The sequence below is a fragment of the Bubalus bubalis genome, chromosome 2 (assembly GCF_019923935.1).
Source record: "Bubalus bubalis isolate 160015118507 breed Murrah chromosome 2, NDDB_SH_1, whole genome shotgun sequence".
In the NCBI taxonomy this organism is placed as follows: domain Eukaryota; kingdom Metazoa; phylum Chordata; class Mammalia; order Artiodactyla; family Bovidae; genus Bubalus; species Bubalus bubalis.
In genome coordinates, this window is record NC_059158.1 from 38,212,178 (window position 1) to 38,235,154 (window position 22,977).

At 41.4% G+C, this 22,977-nt stretch overlaps 1 protein-coding gene and 1 long non-coding RNA gene across 8 annotated transcripts in view; one reads left to right on the forward strand and one right to left on the reverse strand.

The window, feature by feature from the left end:
* The first annotated feature begins 9,726 nt into the window (after positions 1 to 9,726).
* The window catches only part of KIF6 (kinesin family member 6), a 425,992-nt gene continuing 412,741 nt past the window's right edge, over positions 9,727 to 22,977 (forward strand). For all 5 annotated transcript variants that reach the window (XM_006074723.4, XM_006074724.4, XM_006074725.4 and 2 more), the window contains exons 1-3: positions 9,727 to 9,904; positions 14,509 to 14,618; positions 21,971 to 22,045. In XM_006074723.4, the coding sequence (XP_006074785.4) occupies positions 9,839 to 9,904; positions 14,509 to 14,618; positions 21,971 to 22,045 (251 nt within the window). In that variant the 5' untranslated portion in view covers positions 9,727 to 9,838. The remainder of the gene's footprint in view (positions 9,905 to 14,508; positions 14,619 to 21,970; positions 22,046 to 22,977) is intronic.
* LOC123329992 overlaps positions 16,719 to 22,977 on the reverse strand; it is a 32,797-nt gene continuing 26,538 nt past the window's right edge. The window contains exon 3 of one of the 3 annotated variants that reach the window (XR_006640114.1): positions 16,719 to 16,988. This is a non-coding gene — a long non-coding RNA (uncharacterized LOC123329992). Of the gene's footprint in view, positions 16,989 to 17,786; positions 18,091 to 21,416; positions 21,687 to 22,977 lie in introns of those variants that run through there. The other 2 variants (XR_006640115.1, XR_006640116.1) reach the window with 2 other exon arrangements.

The following is a 22,977-nucleotide window of genomic DNA, read 5'->3' on the forward strand; positions in this document are numbered from 1 at the left end:
TTAGTTGAACATATTCTCAAAAGAAAATTCCTTGCTGAAATTATATATTACAGATTTTGTGGTACACTTACTCTGCAATTTAATGGCATGTTGTTATTATTCTGCACTTAATGAGTACCAGAAAATGCTCTATGTATTCTCTACTTGATTCAGAAACAAGGGAATAAATGATTTTTTTATTCTGCCAGGTATGAGCGGATCTTTCTGATAATGACCATACTGACCACTCGTAAGACTGATGAACAAGAGCTCAGCTGGCAAAGGGATGTCTAAGGAAGAAAAGCATCCACCATCGAAAATATGCTTCCTTCTTTGGCTTTCAATTCCTTCCCATGGAATCCTCAGTGAGGGACACTAAGGAGTCATGAAGGAATCATGCCCAATATCCTCTCCATCATCCCCAAACACATTCTTGAGTTCTTATTAGGGATAAGAACAGCTTCCAAGAGAGTAGAGAGAGAGTTTACATTGGTTGACTTTTTATTCTATTAACAATGCTATTTACCAATAAGCAACCCATTCCATTATTCTTGCCTGGGAAACTCCATGGACAGAGGAGCCTGGTGAGCTACAGTCCTTGGTGTTGCAGAGAATTGATCACAACTTAGCAACTAAACAACATCAACTAGTAAGCAGCAAGATTCTGGCTCCTCGTCTTGCCCCTTGGAGTAAGTTAATGGGTTGCTGCTGCTAAGTCACTTCAGTCGTGTCCGACTCTGTGAGACCCCATGAACGGCAGCCCACCAGGCTCCTCCGTCCCTGGGATTCTCTAGGCAAGAATACTGGAGTGGGTTGCCATTTCCTTCTCCAATGCATGAAAGTGAAAGTGAAAAGTGAAAGTGAAGTCGCTCAGTCGTATCCGACTCTTTGCAACCCCACGGACTGCAACCTAGCAGGCTCCTCCGTCCATGGGATTTTCCAGGCAAGAGTGGGTTGCCAATGCCTTCTCCAAAGTTAATGGGAGAAGATCTCAATCAAATGTTTTCCATCCCATTTGTGGGGACCCTACCACCTCTGTCTGAACATGCTTGCTCATCTAATACAAAAGAGGATTGCTGTGTCAGTGAAAGATTTTTGAACAAACCATCATAAATCCCCCAAAGTCACTGAATAAAACAGAAGGGCAAGTTTACTTCAGCTAGGTAATTTTATGTATGTATTCAATAATAACAAAATTACCAGCCCTAAAATTTTAACTGGTCCCTCTTCAGACCTACAAAGAAGATTAATGTATTTTGCAGTTGTAGTATCAACAGCTAAAGAGCTAGTTGAAAATTAGTACTAGGTCACAGTTACAATTTTTCTTAAAAAACATACAATCAAACACACAAAACCCAACTAACTTGCTTACAGACTAATTCATTTCAGGCACAGCCTTAATTTCTTTCAGATTTGAGGCTTCTAAACCTTGGCTAATTTGCCTATGCAATTATACGTTGTTTTGACAACTGCAGAACTCAAGAATCTTTTGAACAATTTGAAGGGATCTTAATTCCCACATTTAAGCAAGTGGCTAAGGTGCAAATAATAATACCAAGTATCATTCTAGTTGTGGGAAAGACATTGTAACTTAGGGATTTAATCTCCAAACTTATTTAATACTCATTAGAACCATCTGTTTGAGATTTAAGTAAACCTGTCAGAGGCCCTGGGCTTGCCAGTTACTGATGACGGTTATACCAGGAAAAGAAACAGAGGTTGCAAGCGGGGGATTCATAGTGTGCTTTATCTAGGAAGCCTTGTGCTTTAACCATTTTAAATGTGAATGTTTTTAGTTGGGGGCACTTAGTCTCCAGTTCACATGACTGCAGTTTATTGTCATATATCTATCTGTCTGACATGCTTACTCCATCAGTCTGGGCCCAGGAGATGCAAGTTTGTAATCCCTGGGGCATCTCCTATACATATATATGTTGAAGTTTCAACTCTTGAGGAGATGTTTACAATCAAAAGAATATAGACCAGGGACTTAATGGTGGTCCATTGTTTAAGAATCTGCCTGACAATGCAAGGGGACACATCTGGGAAGATCCCACATGCCTCAGGGCAGCTAAGCCCACACACCACAATGATTGGAGCCCAGGCATCTAGAACCAACGCTCCATAACGAGGGAAGCCACCACGATGAGAAGCCTGGGCACCATAACTAGAGAGTAAGCCCTGATTGCCGCAACCAGAGAGCATTTGTGCAAAGCAACAAAGACCCAGCACAGCCAAAAATCAGATCAGATCAGATCAGATCAGTCGCTCAGTTGTGTCCGACTCTTTGCGACCCCATGAATCGCACCACGCCAGGCCTCCCTGTCCATCACCAACTCCCAAAGTTCACTCAGACTCACGTCCATCGAGTCAGTGATGCCATCCAGCCATCTCATCCTCTGTCGTCCCCTTCTCCTTCTGCCCCCAATCCCTCCCAGCATCAGAGTCTTTTCCAATGAGTCAACTCTTCGCATGAGGTGGCCAAAGTACTGGAGTTTCAGCTTTAGCATCATTCCTTCCAAAGAAATCCCAGGGCTAATCTCCTTCAAAATGGACTGGTTGGATCTCCCTGCAGTCCAAGGGACTCTCAGGAGTCTTCTCCAACACCACAGTTCAAAAGCGTCAATTCTTCAGCGCTCAGCGTTCTTCATAGTCCAACTCTCACATCCATACATGACCACAGGAAAAACCATAGCCTTGACTAGACGAAACTTTGTTGGCAAAGTAATGTCTCTGCTTTTGAATATGAAATTAAAAAAAAAGAATTCAGTTCAGAAGTCAGAATCTTTTGAGTACTGAGCATTCTCTATTCACCCTAGAATAATGTTTTTACATTCATGTCCATATGTGATCTTTCCAAGTCAGTGACATAGCTATTTATTATCCAATCCACCCTCATGTATTGGATGAGGTAAATGAAACTGAAAAACATAAGTAATCCGCCCCGTGTCACACCCTTAGGTATGAGAGAAGCAGGATCTGAACACACACTTCCTCCCCATCAATGCATTTGATCTTGTGGCCTGGCACTCAAGACAAGACGTGCCCATTTTCTTTATGTGGCACCCATAGCTCTCTCTCTGAAACTCATGACATTCCTCCATGTCAAAGGTCTCTTACCTCTCTAACCAACCTAAATTCCATGATTCAACACTTAAAATGAGCTTTTTTGAACGCCTTCAGCTTCCTGGCCTCTTGCATCACACCATCTTGGTATAATGCCCATTATTCACCTGGGGCAAACACATATTATCTTCTCTCTGTCCTATACGTTCAACCTCTCTTTCCTTGTTGGTTTCACCCCCTCACATACGAACAAAAGACCCTTCCCTCCCTCCATGTTCCTCCAGCTTTCACCCTGTGTTTTGCTTCTTTGCAACCATTTGCCGACTTCTGGAAAGGTAGCCTCTCGGCGGCCTCCACTTTCCTAGCCTCCCCTTTACTTCTCAGCCTCCTGTAATCTGACTTCTGACCCCATCACGCTACTGAAGCTGCTGTTGAGGTTACCAGTGACCTTGTAATTGCTAAACTGCAAGGACATTTTTCAGGGCATCCTCTTTAGTATCCAACACCATTGGACACTTCCTTCTTAAGTGCCTCTCCTCCTGGTTTGCATGTCACAGCATCTGCCATTCTCGCTCAGAGCATCACTCCAGCTGCTCCTCCAGTCTCCTGTGTAGCCCCGCTTACACCGCCAACCATACTTGTAAGGTTTGCAGCCTTCTTCCTTGTGAATAACTAGATCACTTTCTGGGGGAAAAAAAAAAAAACAACACCCTGGGATGCCTCCCCAGTCTGTATTTTCAGCCATAGCTTCCTCCTAAAATTTATCCAGTTACAGACAGAGGTCCCACAGGTACTTGAAATTAAGCATGTCCTTGACTCCTCATGCTCCTCTTTCCTGCTCTAATCTGTGTTACTTGTCCAGGTGAGTACCTGCACCCAACTGCCCAATCTTCCCCACTGCCCCCCCCCACCTTTATTAAGGTATAACCAAAAAATAAAATTGTATATATTTAAAGTGTACGATGGGATGATTTAATACAAGTATACATCACGGAGTATTTACCACAGTCAAGTTAAGACATTCATCACTTCACATAGCTACTTTTAAATTTTTTTGTGGTGAGATCACTTAAGATCTATCCTCTTAGAAAAATTCCAAGTATGCAATAGAGTGTTATTAGCTACAGTCACCATGCTGTACCATTAGGTCCTCAGAACTTACTGATCTTATAACTGAAACTTTCACCAGCATCTCCCCATCCCCCACCCCACACCAGTCCCGGGTAACCACCATTCTACTCCATGTTTCTATAAGTTTGACTTAAAAAAAAATCTGTATATAAATGATACTATTCGGTATTTGTCCTTCTCTGTCTGGCTTATTTCACTTACCTTCATCTACGTTATTAAAAATCATGACTTCCATCTTTTTATGGCTGAATAATACTCCATTGTATATACACATGCCACAATTCCTTTGACCATTTATTTCTGGGTGGACAAAGGTTGGTCCACTTCTGGGAATAAACCTGAAGGAAATGAGACCAGTATCTTGAAGAGACATCTGCATCCACATGTAACCAGCAGCATGATTCACAAGAGCCAACATAAAAACAATGTAACAGCCCAATCTTGAGTCATTTTTTCCTTTCCACTTAGCACCAGGTGAAAAAAACTCTTAAAATCTGTTTCATAGTTGGTGATCTCCTCTTCTCCAGCCTTGCTACTGCCCCACCTGTTCATTCCTCATTATCTATTTTTTTTTTTTTGCTTTTCTTATACTAGTTTACATACAGTATAATTTACCCTTTTAAGTATATAGATAGTTTTATGACTTTTGACAAATATACATAGTAATGTTGTTGTTGTTCAGTCACTAAGTTATGTCTGACTCTTTGTGACACCATGGACTGCAGCACGCCAGGTTTTGCTCTTCTTCGCTATTTCCCAGAGTTTGCTCAAATTCATGTCCACTGAGTCAGTGATGCTATTTAACCATCTCATCTTCAGCCTCCCCCCACTTCTCCTTTTGCCTTCAATCTTTCCCAGCATTAGGGTCTTTCCCAGTGAGTTGGTTTTTTATATCAGGTAACCAAATTTTTATATCAGGTAACCAAAGCATTGGAGATTCAGCTTCAGCATCAGCCCTTCCAGTGAATATTCAGCGTTGATTTCCTTTAGGATTGATTGGTTTGATCTCCTTGCAGTCCAAGGGACTCTTTAAGTCTTCTCCAGCATCACAATTCAAAAGTATCAATTCTTTGGCGCTCAGCCTTCTTTATGGTCCAACTTGCACATCCAATTATGACTACTTAACATGTATATTGTTACTGTACATGTAATCAAAACTAAAATCAAGACGTAAAACAATTCCATCACCCTCCAAAAACTACCATGCTCATTTGTAGTTGATCTCTTTCCCTACCCCCAGCCCTTGGCAACCTCTAGTCTGGTCAGTGATTCTATCCCTATAGTCTTGCTTTTTTCCAGAGAGTCATAAAAATGGAATTTTAGAGTGTGTAACTTTGAGTCTGGCATCTTTCATTCAGCATTACAAATCTGAGGTTCAACTACGTTGTTACAGTCATCAGCAGTCCACTCCTTTATATTGTGTGGATGTACCAGTTTGTTTATCCATTCAGCAGTTGAAGAACATTTGCTTTGTTTCCAGCTTTTGGCAATTGTGAATAAAACCACAATAATCATTCCTGTTTACCTTTCTGTGTGAACATCATTTTTCAATTCACTTAGGTAAATGCTGAGGTGTAGGATTGCTGGGTTACATGGTAAGTATATACGCAATTTTATATTCAAGAAATTCAAAAGCTGTTTTGCAAAGTGGCTGGTCCATCTTGCATCCTCTCCTGCTGTGTTTGAAAGTTCCAACTGCTCTGCATCCATGCCAGTTCTTGTAAGTGCTAACTTATTTTCTTCTTTTTATCAATAACCTCAGATATGCAGATGACACCACCCTTATGGCAGAAAGTGAAGAGGAACTCAAAAGCCTCTTGAAAGTGAAAGTGGAGAGTGGAAAAGTTGGCTTAAAGCTCAACATTCAGAAAACTAAGATCATGGCATCTGGTCCCATCACTTCATGGGAAATAGATGGGGAAACAGTGGAAACAGTGTCAGACTTTATTTTTTGGGGCTCCAAAATCACTGCACATGGTGATTGCAGCCATGAAATTAAAAGATGCTTACTCCTTGGAAGGAAAGTTATAACCAACCTAGATAGTATATTGAAAAGCAGAGACATTACTTTGCCAACAAAGGTCCTTGTAGTCAAGGCTATGGTTTTTCCAGTGGTCATGTATGGATGTGAGAGTTGGACTGTGAAGAACGCTGAGCACTGAAGAATTGATGCTTTTGAACTGTGGTGTTGGAGAAGACTCTTGAGAGTCCCTTGGACTGCAAGGAGGTCCAACCAGTCCATCCTAAAGGAGATCAGTCCTGGGTGTTCTTTGGAAGGACTGATGTTGAAGCTGAAACTCCAATACTTTGGCCACCTCATGCAAAGAGTTGACTCATTGGAAAAGACTCTGATGCTGGGAGGGATTGGAGGCAGGAGGAGAAGGGGACAACAGAGGATGAGATGGCTGGATGGCATCACCGACTCAATGGACATGAGTTTGAGTGAACTCTGGGAGTTGGTGATGGACAGGGAGGCCTGGCGTTCTGTGATTCATGGGGTCACAAAGAGTTGGACACAACTGAGCGACTGAACTGAACTGAAAGGTGTGTAATGGTATCTGATTGTGGTTTTAATTTTTATTTCATTATAATGATGTTGAGCATCTTTTCATGTATCTGCCATCCTTATAGTGGAAAGTGTCTGTTTAAATCTTTGACACCCTTCTTTATAAAAATAAATGGGGTTGGCGGATTCATTTTGATATTTGGCAAAACTAATACAATTATGTAAAGTTTAAAAATAAAATAAAAAAAATAAACGGGGTTGTTTGTTTTCCTATTTATTATTAGGTTTTAAGAGTTTCAAAGTATTCTGGATGCAAGTCCTTTGTCAGATATGTGTTTTTCAAGACTGTTCTCCCAGTTTGTGGTTTGCCTTTTCATTCTCTAAGAGTTTCTTTTTAAACCTTTTTATTTTGAGATAATTGTAGATTCACATGTAATTGTAAGAAATAATGCAGAAAGATCTGGCATCCTCTTCCCCCAGTTTCTCCCACTAGTAACATCTTGCATAACTATAGTACAATATTATAACTGAGGAATGAACGTTGATACAATCCATCCATCTCATCCAATGTTATTAAACTTTCAGCTGTTTATATGTACTGTGTATGTGTGTGTGTGTGTGTGTGTGTGTGTCTCCTCCTGTGTGGTGCTATCACATATGTAGATTTCTGTGACCACCGCAGTCAAGATAAAGAACAATCCATCACAAAGATCCTTTTATAGCCCCAGCCACCTCCCCCCACTCTGCCTCTCTAACTCCTGGCAACCACTAATCTGCTCTCCATCTCTATAATTTTGTCATTTCAAGAAGGTTATATAAATGGAATCATACAGTATTTGACTTTTGAGTCTGATTCCTTTCACTCAGCATAATTCCCTGGAAATTCATCCAAGTAGTTATATGTATCAGTAATTTCTTCATTTTAATTGCTGAATAGTATTCCACAGTTTGGCCATTCAATGGTTGAAGGACATATGGGTTCTTTCCAACTTGGAGCTACTATGAATGAAGCTGCTATGAACACACATGTAATAGCTTCCGTTTTTTGTGTTTTTTTTTTTTTTAAATCAAAGAAAGTGAAATTGCCCATCACTCAGTCGTGTCTGACTCTTTGAGATTCCATGGACTGTAGCCTGCCAGGCTCCTCTATCCATGGGGTTCTCCAGGCAAGAATACTGGAGTGGATTGCATTCCCTTCTCCAGGGGATCTTCCCCACACAAGGATCGAACCTGGGTCTCCTGCATTTTTTTAACATTTAATTTTATATTGGAGTATAGCCGATTAACAATACTGTGATAGTTTCAGTTGGACAGCAAAGGAACTTAGCCATACATATGCTCATGTATAGATTTTTGTGTGAACATGTTTTCATTTCTCTGGGATTAATGCTGGATTTTATAATAGCCACTTAGTTTTGTATAAAACTACTCAACAATTTTCTAGAGTGGTTGTACAATTATCTACAATATGTTTTACACTTTACATTCCTACCAGTAATACATAAGTGATTCAGTTTCTCTATATCTTTGTCAGCATCTTGTTTTGTGGCTATTTTTAATTTTAGCCATTCTGATAAGCATGTAGCAATATCTCATTGTGGTTTTTTAACATGTATCACCTTGGTGGATAAACGTGGAACAACTTTTCATGGGTTAACAGTGTCTTTTGAAGACTCCATCTTTTCTTTTTATTATTTTCTTATTTACTTCTTTTCCAGATTTACTGAGATACAATTGACATATAAGCTTAAAGTATAATATGTGATAATTTGATCATGCATATATTATGAAATGATTATCACAATAAAGCCAGTCAGCAACTCTATCACCTCACATAATTCCTTTTTTTCCTGGTAAGAACATTTAAGATTTACTCTCTTAGCAAATATATAACCAAAGTTGCCATGCTGTACACTAAGTCTCCAGAACTTATAACTGGAGCTTTTTACCCTTTGGCCAGTATTTCCCTATTTCCCCCACTTCCTGGCCTCTGGATACCACCATTCTACTCTCCGTTTCTATGAATTCAACTTTTCTAGATTCCACATGTAAGCAAGACCATACAATAATTGTCTTTTCCAACATATTTCACCAAGCATAATACCCTCCAGTTCCATCCATGTTGTTAAAATGGCAGGATGTCTTTATTTTTTGGTAGAATAATATATATACCCCCATTATAGATATAAAACATAATATATAAAATAATATTCATATTATATATATATATATATATATATATATATATAACATTTTCTTTTTTCCATTCATCCATTAGTGGGCATTTAGGTTGGTTCCATATCTTGGTTAATATTTCTGGTGCATTTGGGAGTGCAACTATCTCTCTGATTTCAATTCTTTTGTATATATACCCAGGAGTGGAATTGCTGAATCACACGGCAGTTCCATTTTTAATTTTTTAAGGCCCATACACACTGTTTTCCATAGTAACTGTACCAACTCACATTCCCAACAGTGCACACCAGAGCCCATCCTTTCATGACAGGACTATTGCGTGAAAAATTGTCCCCCTTCCTCCAGTTTTGGCCTCTTCCAAAACAGAACTAGATAAGGTGCCCTTCCACAGGACTCGGTCTTACCCCGTCTTAACTTGTGATTTCCCATTAAAACTCTGTCTCCTTCATCAGACCCTAATCTCCAAGGGGGCACAGGAAGTGTTTGCTTAGCTCAGAATCCCCAGGCAGTACATCGCTGTCACAAATCAAGTGCCATCTTTTCAATGAATGAATAATAAAAACCAGAACGACTTCAGTGCTAAAAAGAGGTGTTGGCAAAGAGAAAGAATGGATTAAAGAACGGGCAAGGCATAACTATTGTCACCCCATTAACCACTCTCCAAGCCAGCTTTGGCTCTAAGCCAGGTGCCAGATCTGATCACGCGCAAGCGCAGCTCTCTTCGCGTGGCCCCGCCCCGTCCTCGGCCCCGCCCCCGCCCTCAACCCCTCCCTCCGGGCCTTCCCACCTGTCAGCAACCAATTAGGGAGAGGAGGCGGTCCTGGTTGGCGCGGTGCTCCATGGGTAGTGTCCCTAGTTACTGTTGCCAAGGCTACGGCTTGCCTGAGGCGGCTGGAGTCAGAAGTTTTGGGAGCCAGCGCCTGAGAGAGGTCAAGGGTCAGTGCAAGAGCCGAGGAGGAGATGGTGAAGCAGACGATCCAAATTTTCGCCAGGGTGAAGCCCACTGTCCGGAAGCAGCAACAAGGGGTACGGGTCGGAGCAGCACGGGCGCCGGCGCGGCGGGGCCTCTCAGGCCGGGGGAGGGGCGGCACGCGAGGGTCCCCGGCCCGGGTGAGGGGTTCCGCGCCCGGCGCGGGATACGGCCAGGCGTCCAGCACACTCTGTTCTGGCACCCGAACAGCCCACGGACGCCAACACATTGCTGTCAGGGGACGAGGACAGACCCCCCCAGTCCATTTCCACCCGACACAGACCTGCGGGCCCCGATTAACATGCACAGAACCACCTGTGTACTCCGGGACACACGTGTTCATGCAGCTGCAGACCCGTGCACGCACATGTACGTCTGCGTGTATGCGTGATCATAGACTAGCCTCAGCTGTGCGCCCTTATTGCACTTTTCTCGAAAACAGTTACTCAGGTCTGCCCACCCAGGTGCATTCAAACTTCTGTTTTATCCTCGGGCAAAACGTGCAAGCCAGAGATACGTGTCTACACACTCGAAGATGATACGGATGATAGATACAGATAGAGACACACAAAGCCTACACGGTGGTTCTTACGCAGTGGGCCCTTAGAGTTTTTTGACTATATTGTCATTCTGAACATAAACGTTGACATACACTCGTTGCAGATGTAAACAGGTATTTATGCAACTTACACAAAGAATATACATACCTTTTATTCTGAAAACATTACCTGAGCATTTACTAGGCGTTTCCTCTAGGATACTAAGCTCAGAAGTGTACAAAGAAGGCCAAGGCATGATCCTACTCTGAGCAGAAATACTTTGAATGCTCCTCAGATGTTTCAAAACATTGTTTTCTTTCCTTGGGAAGGAGCATAGTAATTCTTACCACTTAGATCCTTTGTCTGCATTATCCTCGAGTCTCATGAAAACCCTGCAAGGCTGATGTTTTCCTCATTTTATAGATGAGGAAGCTGAGTCTCAGACAGGTTAAATAATTTGGCTCAGCCAGCCACCTGGTGAGTGGCAGAACCCTGATTTTAATTAAGGATTTTTTTATTCCAAAGCTTTTGGGACAAAACCTTTCTGCCTCAGAAAATAAGAATATTGGCAAGACCATCTGAGTCATATTCATGAGAATCTGGAATGGGTGTATTTTTAATAATATTTTATCTCTACTTCATATCTACAAAGAGTGTATGTAAATATGTAACAACATTTGCTGTTGTCTAGTCATTAAGTCGTGTCAGACTCTTTTGTGACCCCATGGACTGTAGCCCACCAGGCTCTTCTCTCCATGGGATTGCCTAGACACGAGTGTGTTGCTATTTCCTTCTCCAGGGGATCTTCCTGACCCAGGGATCAAACTAGTATCTCTGTCTCCTGCATTGGCAGGTGGATTCTTTACCACTGAGCCACCTGGGAAGCCCATGTAACATCATGTGAAGTGAAAGTCGCTCAGTCACGTCTGACTCTTTGCTACCCCATGGACTATAGAGTCCATGGAATTCTCCAGGAAAGAATACTGGAATGGGTAGCTTTTCCCTTCTCTTGGGGATCGTCCCAACCCAGGGATCAAACCCAGGTCTCCCACATTGCATGTGGATTTTTTACCAGCTGAGCCACAAGGGAAGTCCATGTAACATCATCAGATCAGATCAGATCAGATCAATCTCTCAGTCATGTCCAACTCTTTGCGACCCCATGAATCGCAGCACACCAGGCCTCCCTGTCCATCACCAACCCCTGGAGTTCACTGAGACTCACGTCCATCGAGTCAGTGATGCCATCCAGCCATCTCATCCTCTGTCATCATAGCAGCTCATAATTTAGGATTTGCCCCATGTAAATTTATATATTTAAAACAAGGGGAATATAGTGTCTTGTCATTGTTTTCATCTTCAGTCTTTTCATTCATGGAATATGGTTAGGAAAAGATGCATGAAAACACTCTAAGTGTGGCATTTAAAAAATTTAAGGAATATAGAGTATGGAAAGCAACCATTGAGTATCTTCCCATTTTTTCTCCTCTTATATTCACTTACAAGGTTTTTAAAGTATATCACATATAAAAATTGCACCCACACCCATATTTTCCCCCACCTCCACCCCCACATTCTTAGCTAAAAATACTGAACCTGTCTATATTGACTCAGCAGTCAGAAACAGGTACTTGGATGTGATCATGTGACAGGATGGATAGAGGTGGGGCTTGGAGGGGGGGTGGGTTGATAGAGAACGTTGGATTTAATTTGAACTTCTTTCCTTAAAGTGCAATGTTTGTATTTTTTAAATGTGCCTTCTTTTGCATTTCTTCTGTGAGATTCCATGGAGTGTCTTGTTCGTTACTCCAGGAAATATTTTTAGGTATCATATTGTGCTTTAATAATGCCAGATTCTTACTGAGTTGCAACATTATGCCATGTACAGAAAAATCAGAGAACACAGATGAGCAAGTTTTGAATTAGTGTATCCCTACCCTTCCTCATTGGAAAAGACTCTGATGCTGGGAGGGATTGGGGGCAGGAGGAGAAGGGGATGACAGAGGATGAGATGGCTGGATGGCATCACTGACTCGATGGATGAGAGTCTGGGTGAACTCCAGGAGTTGGTGATGGACAGGGAGGCCTGGCGTGCTGCAATTCATGGGGTGGCAAAGAGTCGGACACGACTGAGCGACTGAACTGAACTGAACTGAACCCTTCCTTAGAAATCCCACTGTTGGCACCCTGTACTTTTGCTCCCAAAGATTGTGTGGTTGTTTCTCTGATTAGATATACTCCTTGTAGCATTAAACTAAGAGTGACTCAAAGGTATTTTTTTTTCTTCATTTTGTGGCTCTGTTACTTCATTAATTATACTCCCTGAGACACTATAAATTAAATGATGCTAATTTATAGATTAATGTATTAAAAGATACATAAGATGACCCTCTGTGATAATTTTAACTGTAGCAGTGATTTTCATTTGCATAGTGCTTTGTATATTTTGAAATATCTTCATAGTCATCCTTGCATTGGTCTAATTGTCTCCTATTAAAGAACAGCTCCATCTCAAATATTTTTATGACTAACGGTAGAAAGCCAATCTATTAGACTAAACAAGTTTTCTTGTTGTGGGCTTTTCTTAATGCCTCAAAGAATGGCTTAATGAGAGGAGTGGAAAGTCACTGTTCCTACTCTGTTAATAGTTACTGGCCCTTTTTGTCTTCTGAGTACTGTTACAGGTTTTTAAAAAATGTATGGCATCCCTCACTCCTGTACGCTTTTTTGTCTTACTCACCCTTTTCACTCACCTGTCTAACCATTAACCTTTTTTAAAAAAAACAATGTAATGCCCTATAGAATATAATTTTTAAATGTCTCCTGAGAAAATCTAACCAGAAGGCCTTGGACGTGATGCCATAACTTTCTATGAATAATTTTATTTTACAGCATGACTTTTCTTACATGAATTCCTCACATTTTAAGTGAGAGAGCTCAATAAAAATCTGCTTAGGAAAATTATTCAGACTTTCTGGAGATTTAGGCAGGCTTTTTACTTATTTCAGAATATGACTTTCCCCCCATAATCAAGCATCTAAATGGGTCTTAAATTGGAAGTATTGCTTGTTAGAAAGAGTTTTATTTCTTGGTGAAAGACAAAAAGTCCTTTTTAAAAACTTCTAAACCTAATGACTAACATTTTTTATGGTGCATTACAAAATGCTTCTATTTCCATGACATCATTTGATCCCCACAGCAATCTTGTAATGGAGGCGATTCTGTGTTCTTCATCTTATGTATGTACTGAGATGCTAAAAGTGGTGATTGGTCACACAGCTGGTAAACTGAGATCAGTGTTAGACCCAGGTCTTTGGACATCAAATTGTAGACTTCTGTTTATTCCCTATGATCTGTTTATAGGCTGGACTCTTGCTTTTCCTGGCCAATAAGTAAAGGGGTAGATAACCAAGAAGAGAATCAGAATATTACAGTTGTAAAGGGGGTTGGTTAAGACCCTTCATTTCCCTATCTGCTTAAAGAGGTTAAGTGATTTCTCTCAGGTCATTTTCTAATTAGTGGCTGAGCTGGGAGGAGAACCTAGAAAATGACATCAAAGACGTGAATTACATGTGTCTTTTGAAACCACATGTCTTTTATCAAATGCTTAAATATGTCTCATGGAAACTCGGGCTTCTTTGAACATAACTTGAATTAGGGCATTCTTGTGAGCTCTCTGAGAGGGCTCAGACCCAGGCCTTTCATCTCTGTGTCTAGCATTTTGTAAATGCTGAGAAATGCTTATTGGTTGTAGTAATGTTAATTTCTGGCACATAATTCCAAAGCAATACTTAGATAATATGTTGTTGTCAGGGCTATTATTTTCTCAACAATGGAGACAGACACTCAAATACTCAAATTTGAGTATTAGATCATTCAGAGAGGATCTGAGTTTTGATCAGGCACTGATTTAGGTTTTACTTTTTGTTCAGTTCCATATATTTGTTTGAGTGTGCACAGAGTTTAAACAGGAAAATTATCCAAGTTGTGCCGTGTTATGACTTTTTATCTGAAAAGTACAGTTTTTTAAATACTATTACAATGCATGTCATAATAACATGGTCATTGTTCAATTCGTAATTTTATCATTTTATATTCATTTGTTGTCTTCATATTTGCAGATTTATTCCATAGATGAAGATGAAAAATTAACACCGAGCTTGGAAATCATCTTACCTCGTGATTTGGCAGATGGATTTGTGAATAATAAGCGAGAAAGCTACAGATTTAAGTAAGCTTTTCTTTTTCCATCTTCAGTTCTGTTTTCCTATTGAAGTAACTCTTGTCCTGCTTTAACATCCACTGTGAAATCATCGGTATCATTTCTTGGGGAGAATGGAGCACAGTTCTCTGTCTTATCTAGTAAATAGAATTCAAGTTGCCTGTTCACTGCTGTCCCCAGAATTAAAAAGGGGGTATATTTCTGTATCCAACGCGCTATCCTAAGATCCTACCCTTTTGTTTTTTTTTTTTTTAATTACATCTGTTTATCAAGTGTTATCTTTTTCCTTCTTGGCCCACTTATAGGACGTTCAGTGCATGACTAACATTTATTAAAGATGACAACTTAAGGAAAAATCTGTAAGCTAAATAGGTGAGCTTTCTTAATAACCTAAAAGGCATAGTGACCTCACGTGTGCATATGCACACTCTGTACCTGTACGGTCTATTGTACCAGCCATTCGCCACGTTTAGCTCTTAAGCACTTGAAATGGAGCTGGTCTGAATTGAGATGTGCTGTGAGTATGAGACATATCAAGGGTTTTTGAAAGATTACTATGAAATAAAGAATATAAAAAAGCTCAATAATTCTTTTCATATTAACTACACAGTAAAGTGATAACACGTTGAATATATTGTGCTAAAATATATTATTAAATTTAATTTCACCTGTTTTATTTCAGTTAAACAATATGGCTAGTAAAAATTTTAAATTACATATATACTCATATTTATGGGTTGCATTTTATTTCTCTGGCACAGTGCTGAACCGCAAGATTCAAGCAACATTCAGCCACTCCTGGATTGTCATCAGTGCCTTTGGTCCAAATACTCTCCTAGTAGGCAGGCCTTAAATTTGGAGATTATGGCTGTTCCATATTGTCTTTACTCTCCAGATGGGATAATTTCAGATGGCATAATTTCTTTTAATCCACACTTTTAATTTCTGGAGAAGTTTGAGCTCAAGTTAAACCCATATTTAATCTTTAGGCCAAATGAGAAGGGAATGGCTACCTACTCCAGTACTCTTGCCGGGAAAATTTCATGGACAGAGGAGCCTGGCGAGCTACAATCCATAGCATCACAAACAGTCGGAGACGACTGAGCAACTCTGTGTGGTCCTGCTGAAGGCGTCCTAATTGCTCTCTTGTGTTCTAGGATGTTCTGCATGGGCCTTAATTTGAGACTGTTCCTGCCCTTGCGCATGGATAGAACCACCTCAGATATTTTTTGTGTGTTTATTTCTCTCTACTTCTTATTTCTCCTCCCTCCTCGTTATGATGGTGATGATGATGATGACTTTGTCTCATAAAGATTCTCTTTGGTCTTCACAACTCCCCCCCTTATGTCTGTCATGGTTATCTCTCCCACCACCTCCAGCCCATCTTTGTCTTGTGTCTCCTTTTACAGTAAGCACAGCAGAAGGACTAGCCCAGGGTTGCATGGTGAGGTAGGTCTAACCTTGTCTTTGTGGCTCCTCAGTGCCTTGTATTCTGTCCCCTAAGGAGTAGCCTTATAATACATGACTTACTTTTCTGAAGGTGGCATTCTCCCACTGGTATAAGCATACTACATACCTCACTAGCTATGACTTAATGACAACTGGGCTAGGCCTGTCTCCACAAAGTCACAATTTCCTAAAACATTGTGTTCAGCTTGATTCTGTTTGATGGCTAAGAAACAATTGGCCATGTCCCTATCTTTTGGAGCAGGCGATGGCACCCCACTCCAGTACTCTTGCCTGGAAAATCCCATGGACGGAAGAGCCTGGTAGGCTGCAGTCCATGGGGTCGCTAAGAGTCAGACATGACTGAGCGACTTCACTTTTACTTTTCACTTTCATGCATTGGAGAAGGAAATGGCAACCCACTCCAGTATTCTTGCCTTGAGAATCCCAGGGACAGGGGAGCCTGGTGGGTTGCCGTCTATGGGATCGCACAGAGTCGGACACGACTGAAGCGACTTAGCAGCAGCAGCAGCTATCTTTTGGCCATTTCCAAAGTATGCTGTATGTTATGCAGATATAAACAGTATATTTGCACATATGCTTATTGAAAAAGTGCTGTTTGCTTATGATTTTTAAATCTCTTGATCATTCTTTCTAAACCTCTGAATTAAAAATCTTTATTTTATTTGATGTAATAAAGTAAGATTTATTTTCATAGAAAGATATCTGATTACATTGCTGAATGAATTAAATTCAGTTACAAATACAGTGTGTGTAGTATGATCCATATACATAAAATAAGATTAAATTTAGAAAAGTAAAATTAAGGGATGTTTTTTCTTCATGAGCTTCCCAACATCCACTGAGCTTTCCCATTTCCATTATGTTATCCCCACAAGTCAGAGAATAGGAAGAACTTTCAATTTGTGTCACCTATAGGATGATAGAAACAAAAAATATTGGCTTTAGTATTTTAAATAAAGAAATTAGTAAATTACGTATGTTCAGAGATAAAATATTTAAGCATCTTAAAGGCTGTTTTCACCCAAGAAAATTCATGCAGTCGGTAAATCTTTATTACCCATCCACTGTGTGCTGTTTTAATGGCCGGGAATACAGCAAGGAATGCACCAAACTTTTGCTCTCAGGTACTTGCATTTTAGTGGGAAAAGATGAACAGGCAGTGTGTGTATGTCAGAAAGTTTGGAGTGCTGTGGAGGAAAATACGGTAAGGAAAGGCGAATAAAGATTGCTGGGATGAGGGGCAGCAAACTGGAGGCATGGCTGCAGTTTTTCACAGGGGCTTCAGGGAAGGTGAACATTATAACAGAAACTTGAAGGAGGTAAGGAAACCAGACACTCTGCTGTGTGAGGGATGGGAATTCCAGGATCAGGACAGAGCAAGAATGGAGTTCCTGGGATGAGAGAGTGCCTGGCTTGCTTGAAGAAGCACAAGGAATGTGTGTGACTAGAAGACAGTGAGCAAGAAGGCTGGAGGGAGACAAAGGCTAAGGGGTAACAGAGTGGCCAGGTCCTTTGGAGCTTTTCCTGAAGTGCTCAGGGAAGGTAATGGAGGGTTATGAACAGAATAATAGACTAATTTCACTTATGTTTTAGCAGGATCATTCTTGCCAATGTGTAGATAATGGACTGTAAGGGGGCCAAGGGAGACCAGGCAAGAAATTATGGTTGCTTGGGCCAGAGTAGTAGCTAGTGGAAATGTTGAGAAGTAATTGGGTTCTTCTGGGTGTATTTTGAAGGTCAGACTAGCAGAGTTTGCTGATGGGTTGGATACAGAGTACAATGGAAAGAGAGGAGTCAAGCATATATTCTAAGGTTTTGGACTGAACTTTGAAAAAAGTGGAGTTGGCACTTGCTAGGATGGAGAAGACCAGAAGAAGCCAGTTTGGGATGAGAAGAAATCAGCATGTACCACATTTGAAATGGAGTATGGGCTTCCCTTGTAGCTCAGTCGATAAAGAATCTGCATGCAATGCAGGAAACCCGGGTTCGATCCTTGAGTTGGGAAGATCCCCTGGAGAAAGAAATGGCAACCCACTCCAGTATCCTTGCCTGGAAAATCTCATGGACTAAGGACGGAGGAGCCTGGTGGGCTGTGGTCCATCGGGTCACAAAGAGTCGGGCACGACTGAGTGACTAACACTGTAGGGAAAACTTACACAATCTTCCAATCCTAAAGGAGGGCAATGCCAAAGAATCTTCAAACTACCACACAACTGTACTCATTTCACTTGCTAGCAAAGTAATGCTCAAAATTCTTCAAGCCAGTCTTCAACAGTATGTGAACCAAGAACTTCCAGATGTACAAGCTGGATTTAGAAAAGGTAGAAGAACCAGAGATCAAATTGCCAATGTCCGTTGCACCATAGAAAAAGCTAGAGAATTCTGGAAAACCATCTACTTCTGCTTCATTGACTATGCTAAAGCCTTTGACTGTGTAGATCACAACAAACTGTGGAAAATTCTTAAAGAGAAGGGACTACCATACCACCTTACCTGCTTCCTGAGAAACCTGTATGTAGGTCAAGAAGCAACAGTTAGAACTGGACGTGGACAATGGACTGGTTCAAAATTGGGAAAGGAGTATGTCAAGGCTATTTGTCACCCTGCTTATTTAACTTATATGCAGAGTACATCATGTGAAATTCTGGGCTGGATGAAGCACAAGCTGGAATCAAGATAGTGGGGAGAAATATCAATAACTTCAGATATGCAGATGATACCACCCTTATGGCAGAAAGTGAAGAGGAATTAAGAGCCTCTTGATGAAGGAAGGTGAAAGAGGAGAGTGAAAAAGCTGGCTTGAAACTCAACATTCAAAAAATGAAGATCATGGCATCTGGTCCTATCACTTTATGGCAACTAGATGGGGAAACAGTGGAAACAGTGACAGGCTTTATTTTCTTGGGCTCCAAAATCACTGCAGATGGTGACTGCAGCCATGAAATTAAAAGACAGTTACTCCTTGGAAGAAAATCTATGACAAACCTAGACAAACCTATTAAAAAGCAGAGACATTACTTTGCCTACAAAGGTCCGTATAGTCAAAGCTATAGTTTTTCCAGTAGTTATGTATTAATGTGAGAGCTGGGCAATAAAAAAGGCTGAGCACTGAAGAATTGATGCTTTCAAACTGTGGTGCTGGAGAAAACTCTTGAGATTCCCTTGGACAGCAAGGAGATCAAACCAGTCACTCCTAAGGGAAGTCAACCCTGAATATTCATTGGAAGGACTGATGCTGAAACTGAAGCTCCAAAACTTTGGCTACCTGTTACAAAGAGCAGGTTCAGTGAAAAATACCCTAATGTTAGGAAAGATTGAAGGCAGGAAAAGGGGACAACAGAGGATGAAATGGTGAATGGCATCACCTACTCAATGGACACTAGTTTGAGCAAGCTCTGGGAGATAGTGAAGGATAGGGAAGCCTGGTGTGCTGCAGTCTATAGGGTCACAAAGAGTTGGACATGACCGAGCAACTGAACAACAGCAATAACATGACCTCCTAATAAATTAAAGGACCTGCTTGGAATCAGGAAACTTAAGTTATATCTCAAGACACATGATAGATTAGCTCCAGGGCCAAGAGTAAATTGCTTTATCTCTCCAAGTCTCAGTTTCTTCTTCTGGAAAGGATTAGATTAAACCTCTTAAACTCTATGATTTTATTTTGCTTTTTAGTGGCTTTCAGAAGACAGCTGATCATAATGAATTTCCAGATTATTGTACAACTCTGTTATATAAAATAAGATGTTTGAGAGTGATTATATTTGATGTTTAATGCACAATGTATGATTTATTGAACCTCCTCCCATCTCTTTGGTTTACACGATGGTAGATGTCATTCCCCTTCAGGAAGTGGGGTTGTGTATCTGTGTTAGTCCCTCAGTCGTGTCTGACTCTTTGCGACTCCATGGACTGTAGCGCACCAGGCTCCTCTGCCCATGGGACTCTCCAGGCAAGAATACTGGAGTGGGTCGCTGTTCCCTTCTCCAGGGGGATCTTCCCGACCCAGGGATCAGACCCAGGTCCCCTGCATTGCAGGCAGATTGTTTACCATCTGAGCCACCAGGGAAGCGTAAGGAAGTAGGGTTGGGAATGACTAATTCATTTACTCAGTCATCACCAACTTGGTAAAAGAATCAAAACAGCCTCAGAAACATCGTCATCACCGAAAAGCGCCACTGGGTCCGTGCTCAGACTTCACAGTGGGCAGTTCTCCAAACAGCACTTGAGCAGCCACGTTATCTCAATATTCGTATCTGAAGCCCTCAAACACCTTTGGGGTCTTGAGGAGTGTTCTGGGCACACTCAGTAAATATTGCTAAATTATAATCCTGTCTGCTAAATGAGTACCCAGAGCGCCTTACAATCTCTCTTTATATACAGTTTCATTATTTGCTTCTTCAAAAGGGTGGTTGTTATGCTATAGGAATCTTTTGAAATGAATGTTGTTGAAAGACAGTGAAATTCATTCCATTTTATATTTCCAACCCAGCTCCAGACATCCTTCTGAACTCCTTAGTAGTGAAAACAAACCTACATTTCGTGTCATCTCTACTTTAATTGAACTGGTGCCCAATTCATTGGTGTGGGCAGACACACACACCACTTTGAAAGCTGCTTAGGACATGTATGTTTCAAAGGCTTTGCTCTAAAATCCTCCCCCTCCCAATTTTTATTTTGAAAACTTTTAAATATGCAGAAGAAGTGGAGGAATAATGCAATCAAATCTCCTCTACCCTTTGTGGGAGAGTCACCAATTTATTAACGTTTTGCCCTGTCCACTTATATTCCCTCTCTCTCTGTCTCTCCGCCTTCTCCTTGCCTTTTCCCTGCTTCTCACCTTTCCTTCCCCCATTTGTCTTGCTGTCTCTCTCTTCATGATGTTTGAAATGGGGGCCATACTTGCTGGTAGTGAGTAAACACACTGTATAAGGATGGGTTGTGCATCTTCCTGGGGCTTCCCTGTTGGCTCAGATGGTAAAGGATCCACCTGCCATGTGGGAGACCTGGGTTCAGTCCCTGGGTTGGGAAGATCCTCTGGAAGAGGGCATGGCAACCCACTCCAGTATTCTTGCCTGGAGAATCCCCATGGACAGAAGAGCCTGACAGGCTACAGTCCCTAGGGTCGCAAAGAGTCAGACACAACTAAGCGACTAAGCACAGCACAGCTCAGCGTCTCCTCCAAGTGTTTGGCAGTGCTTGTGACCCTGTCCTAAGCTAAGGTAGGTGCCATTGCAATAACGGTGCAGTGGACACCATCCTATGTCCCCAGTCCCCTAGCTGTGCCAGTCAGATCAAGATTTCCTTTACAATACAGCTCTATTTTAACTTACTGTTTGACTTTTGACTTTGAGCAACAAAATGAAGTAAACTATCCTGAGAATTAAGTAGCTGATCCTAGGATGCGGAATTTAATGGAAAATAAACTTCAATTCAAGACATTAAAACTGAGTTCAATAATCATGCATTTCACAGCTGCGTCTTTTCCTTGCAGGTCAGGCATCAGAAGTTCTTTGGCTGTTTACGTCCTGTTCTTGGGTTTCCATTTCATGCACTTAATCTCGATCTGAATTTGATGCCAATTGCAGACACTGTTCCTCTTGAGAGCTAAAAAACACACAGTTTATTATTTGGTTCAAAGCTGCTGCAGTTTTTCAGAGGGATTTATTGTGCAGATCTTGTCAAAGCAATACTGTTTACCCACCATTTGTATACAGGGGTACAAGAGCTCAGTGTGTTTGGGGCTACAGGGCAAACATTGTGTTAGGTTAGGTAAGCCTAGTGATGTAAATATGGGGTAATTTACAGAGCTTTTAGGAGGAAAAAAATGGATTACTCCAATAGGGTTTGAAGGCTCAGCTTTTAAATAATTACTGTTTTCACATTTGCAGATTTCAAAGGATTTTTGATCAGGATGCAAAGCAGGAGACCATTTTTGAAAACATTGCCAAACCAGTTGCTGAGAGGTAGGATTTCCTATATTTTGTTCAGTGGGTTAGTGGTTTTTCATCTTGCCTTCAATTCTCGGATAACTGTGGTCACGCGCTTCAGTCTATCAATTATGTACTCAGGCTGCGGGGCGCGTGACGATGGCAGCACTGATACTGTCTCTTCTCGCAGCTTGTGTTTTAGATTTAGATGCCGAGCCTCAAAACAAACCGGTCAGACGGATACAAGGGCTATTACTACTCCCATTTTGAAAGATACGTAAATCTCCGAGGACTGGGGAGACTAAGTAACACTGCTCAGGGCTGGTAGCTAGTGGTGGCAGAGTCCTAGATGGTCGTCTAACTGTTAGGTCCAGTGCTGTTTGCTCAGGACAGTATTTCATGCCTATGGTTAGATGGATGAAGGACTGTGACACCTGGAAGGCCTAATTCTGATTGACCCAGTTCTGTTGCTGCTGCTAAGTTGCTTCAGTCGTGTCCGACTCTGTGCGTCCCCACAGACGGCAGCCCACCAGGCTCTGACGTCCCTGGGATTCTCCAGGCAAGAACACTGGAGTGGGTTGCCATTTCCTTCTCCAATGCATGAAAGTGAAAAGTGAAAGTGAAGTCGCTCAGCCGTGTCCGACTCTTCGCGACCCCATGGACTGCAGTCTACCAGGCTCCTCTGCCCATGGGATTCTCCAGGCATGAGTACTGGAGTGGGGTGCCATTGCCTTTTCCAGACCCAACTCTACCTTAGGGTAATAGCTCTATTTCAAAACTTGGCTCTTCACTTAGGTCCCTTTTGTTTCTGCATATCCAGGTAGTTCTGGGCTGCTGACTACTAAAACCAAACTCACCTGAGAATAAATAATTCTGAATAAATCAGAGTGCCATTTTATTAATATATGTTGGTGAAGTCTCCTTGGTACTAGATGCTCAAGTCCTTAGATAAGCACCTTCTCCTATAG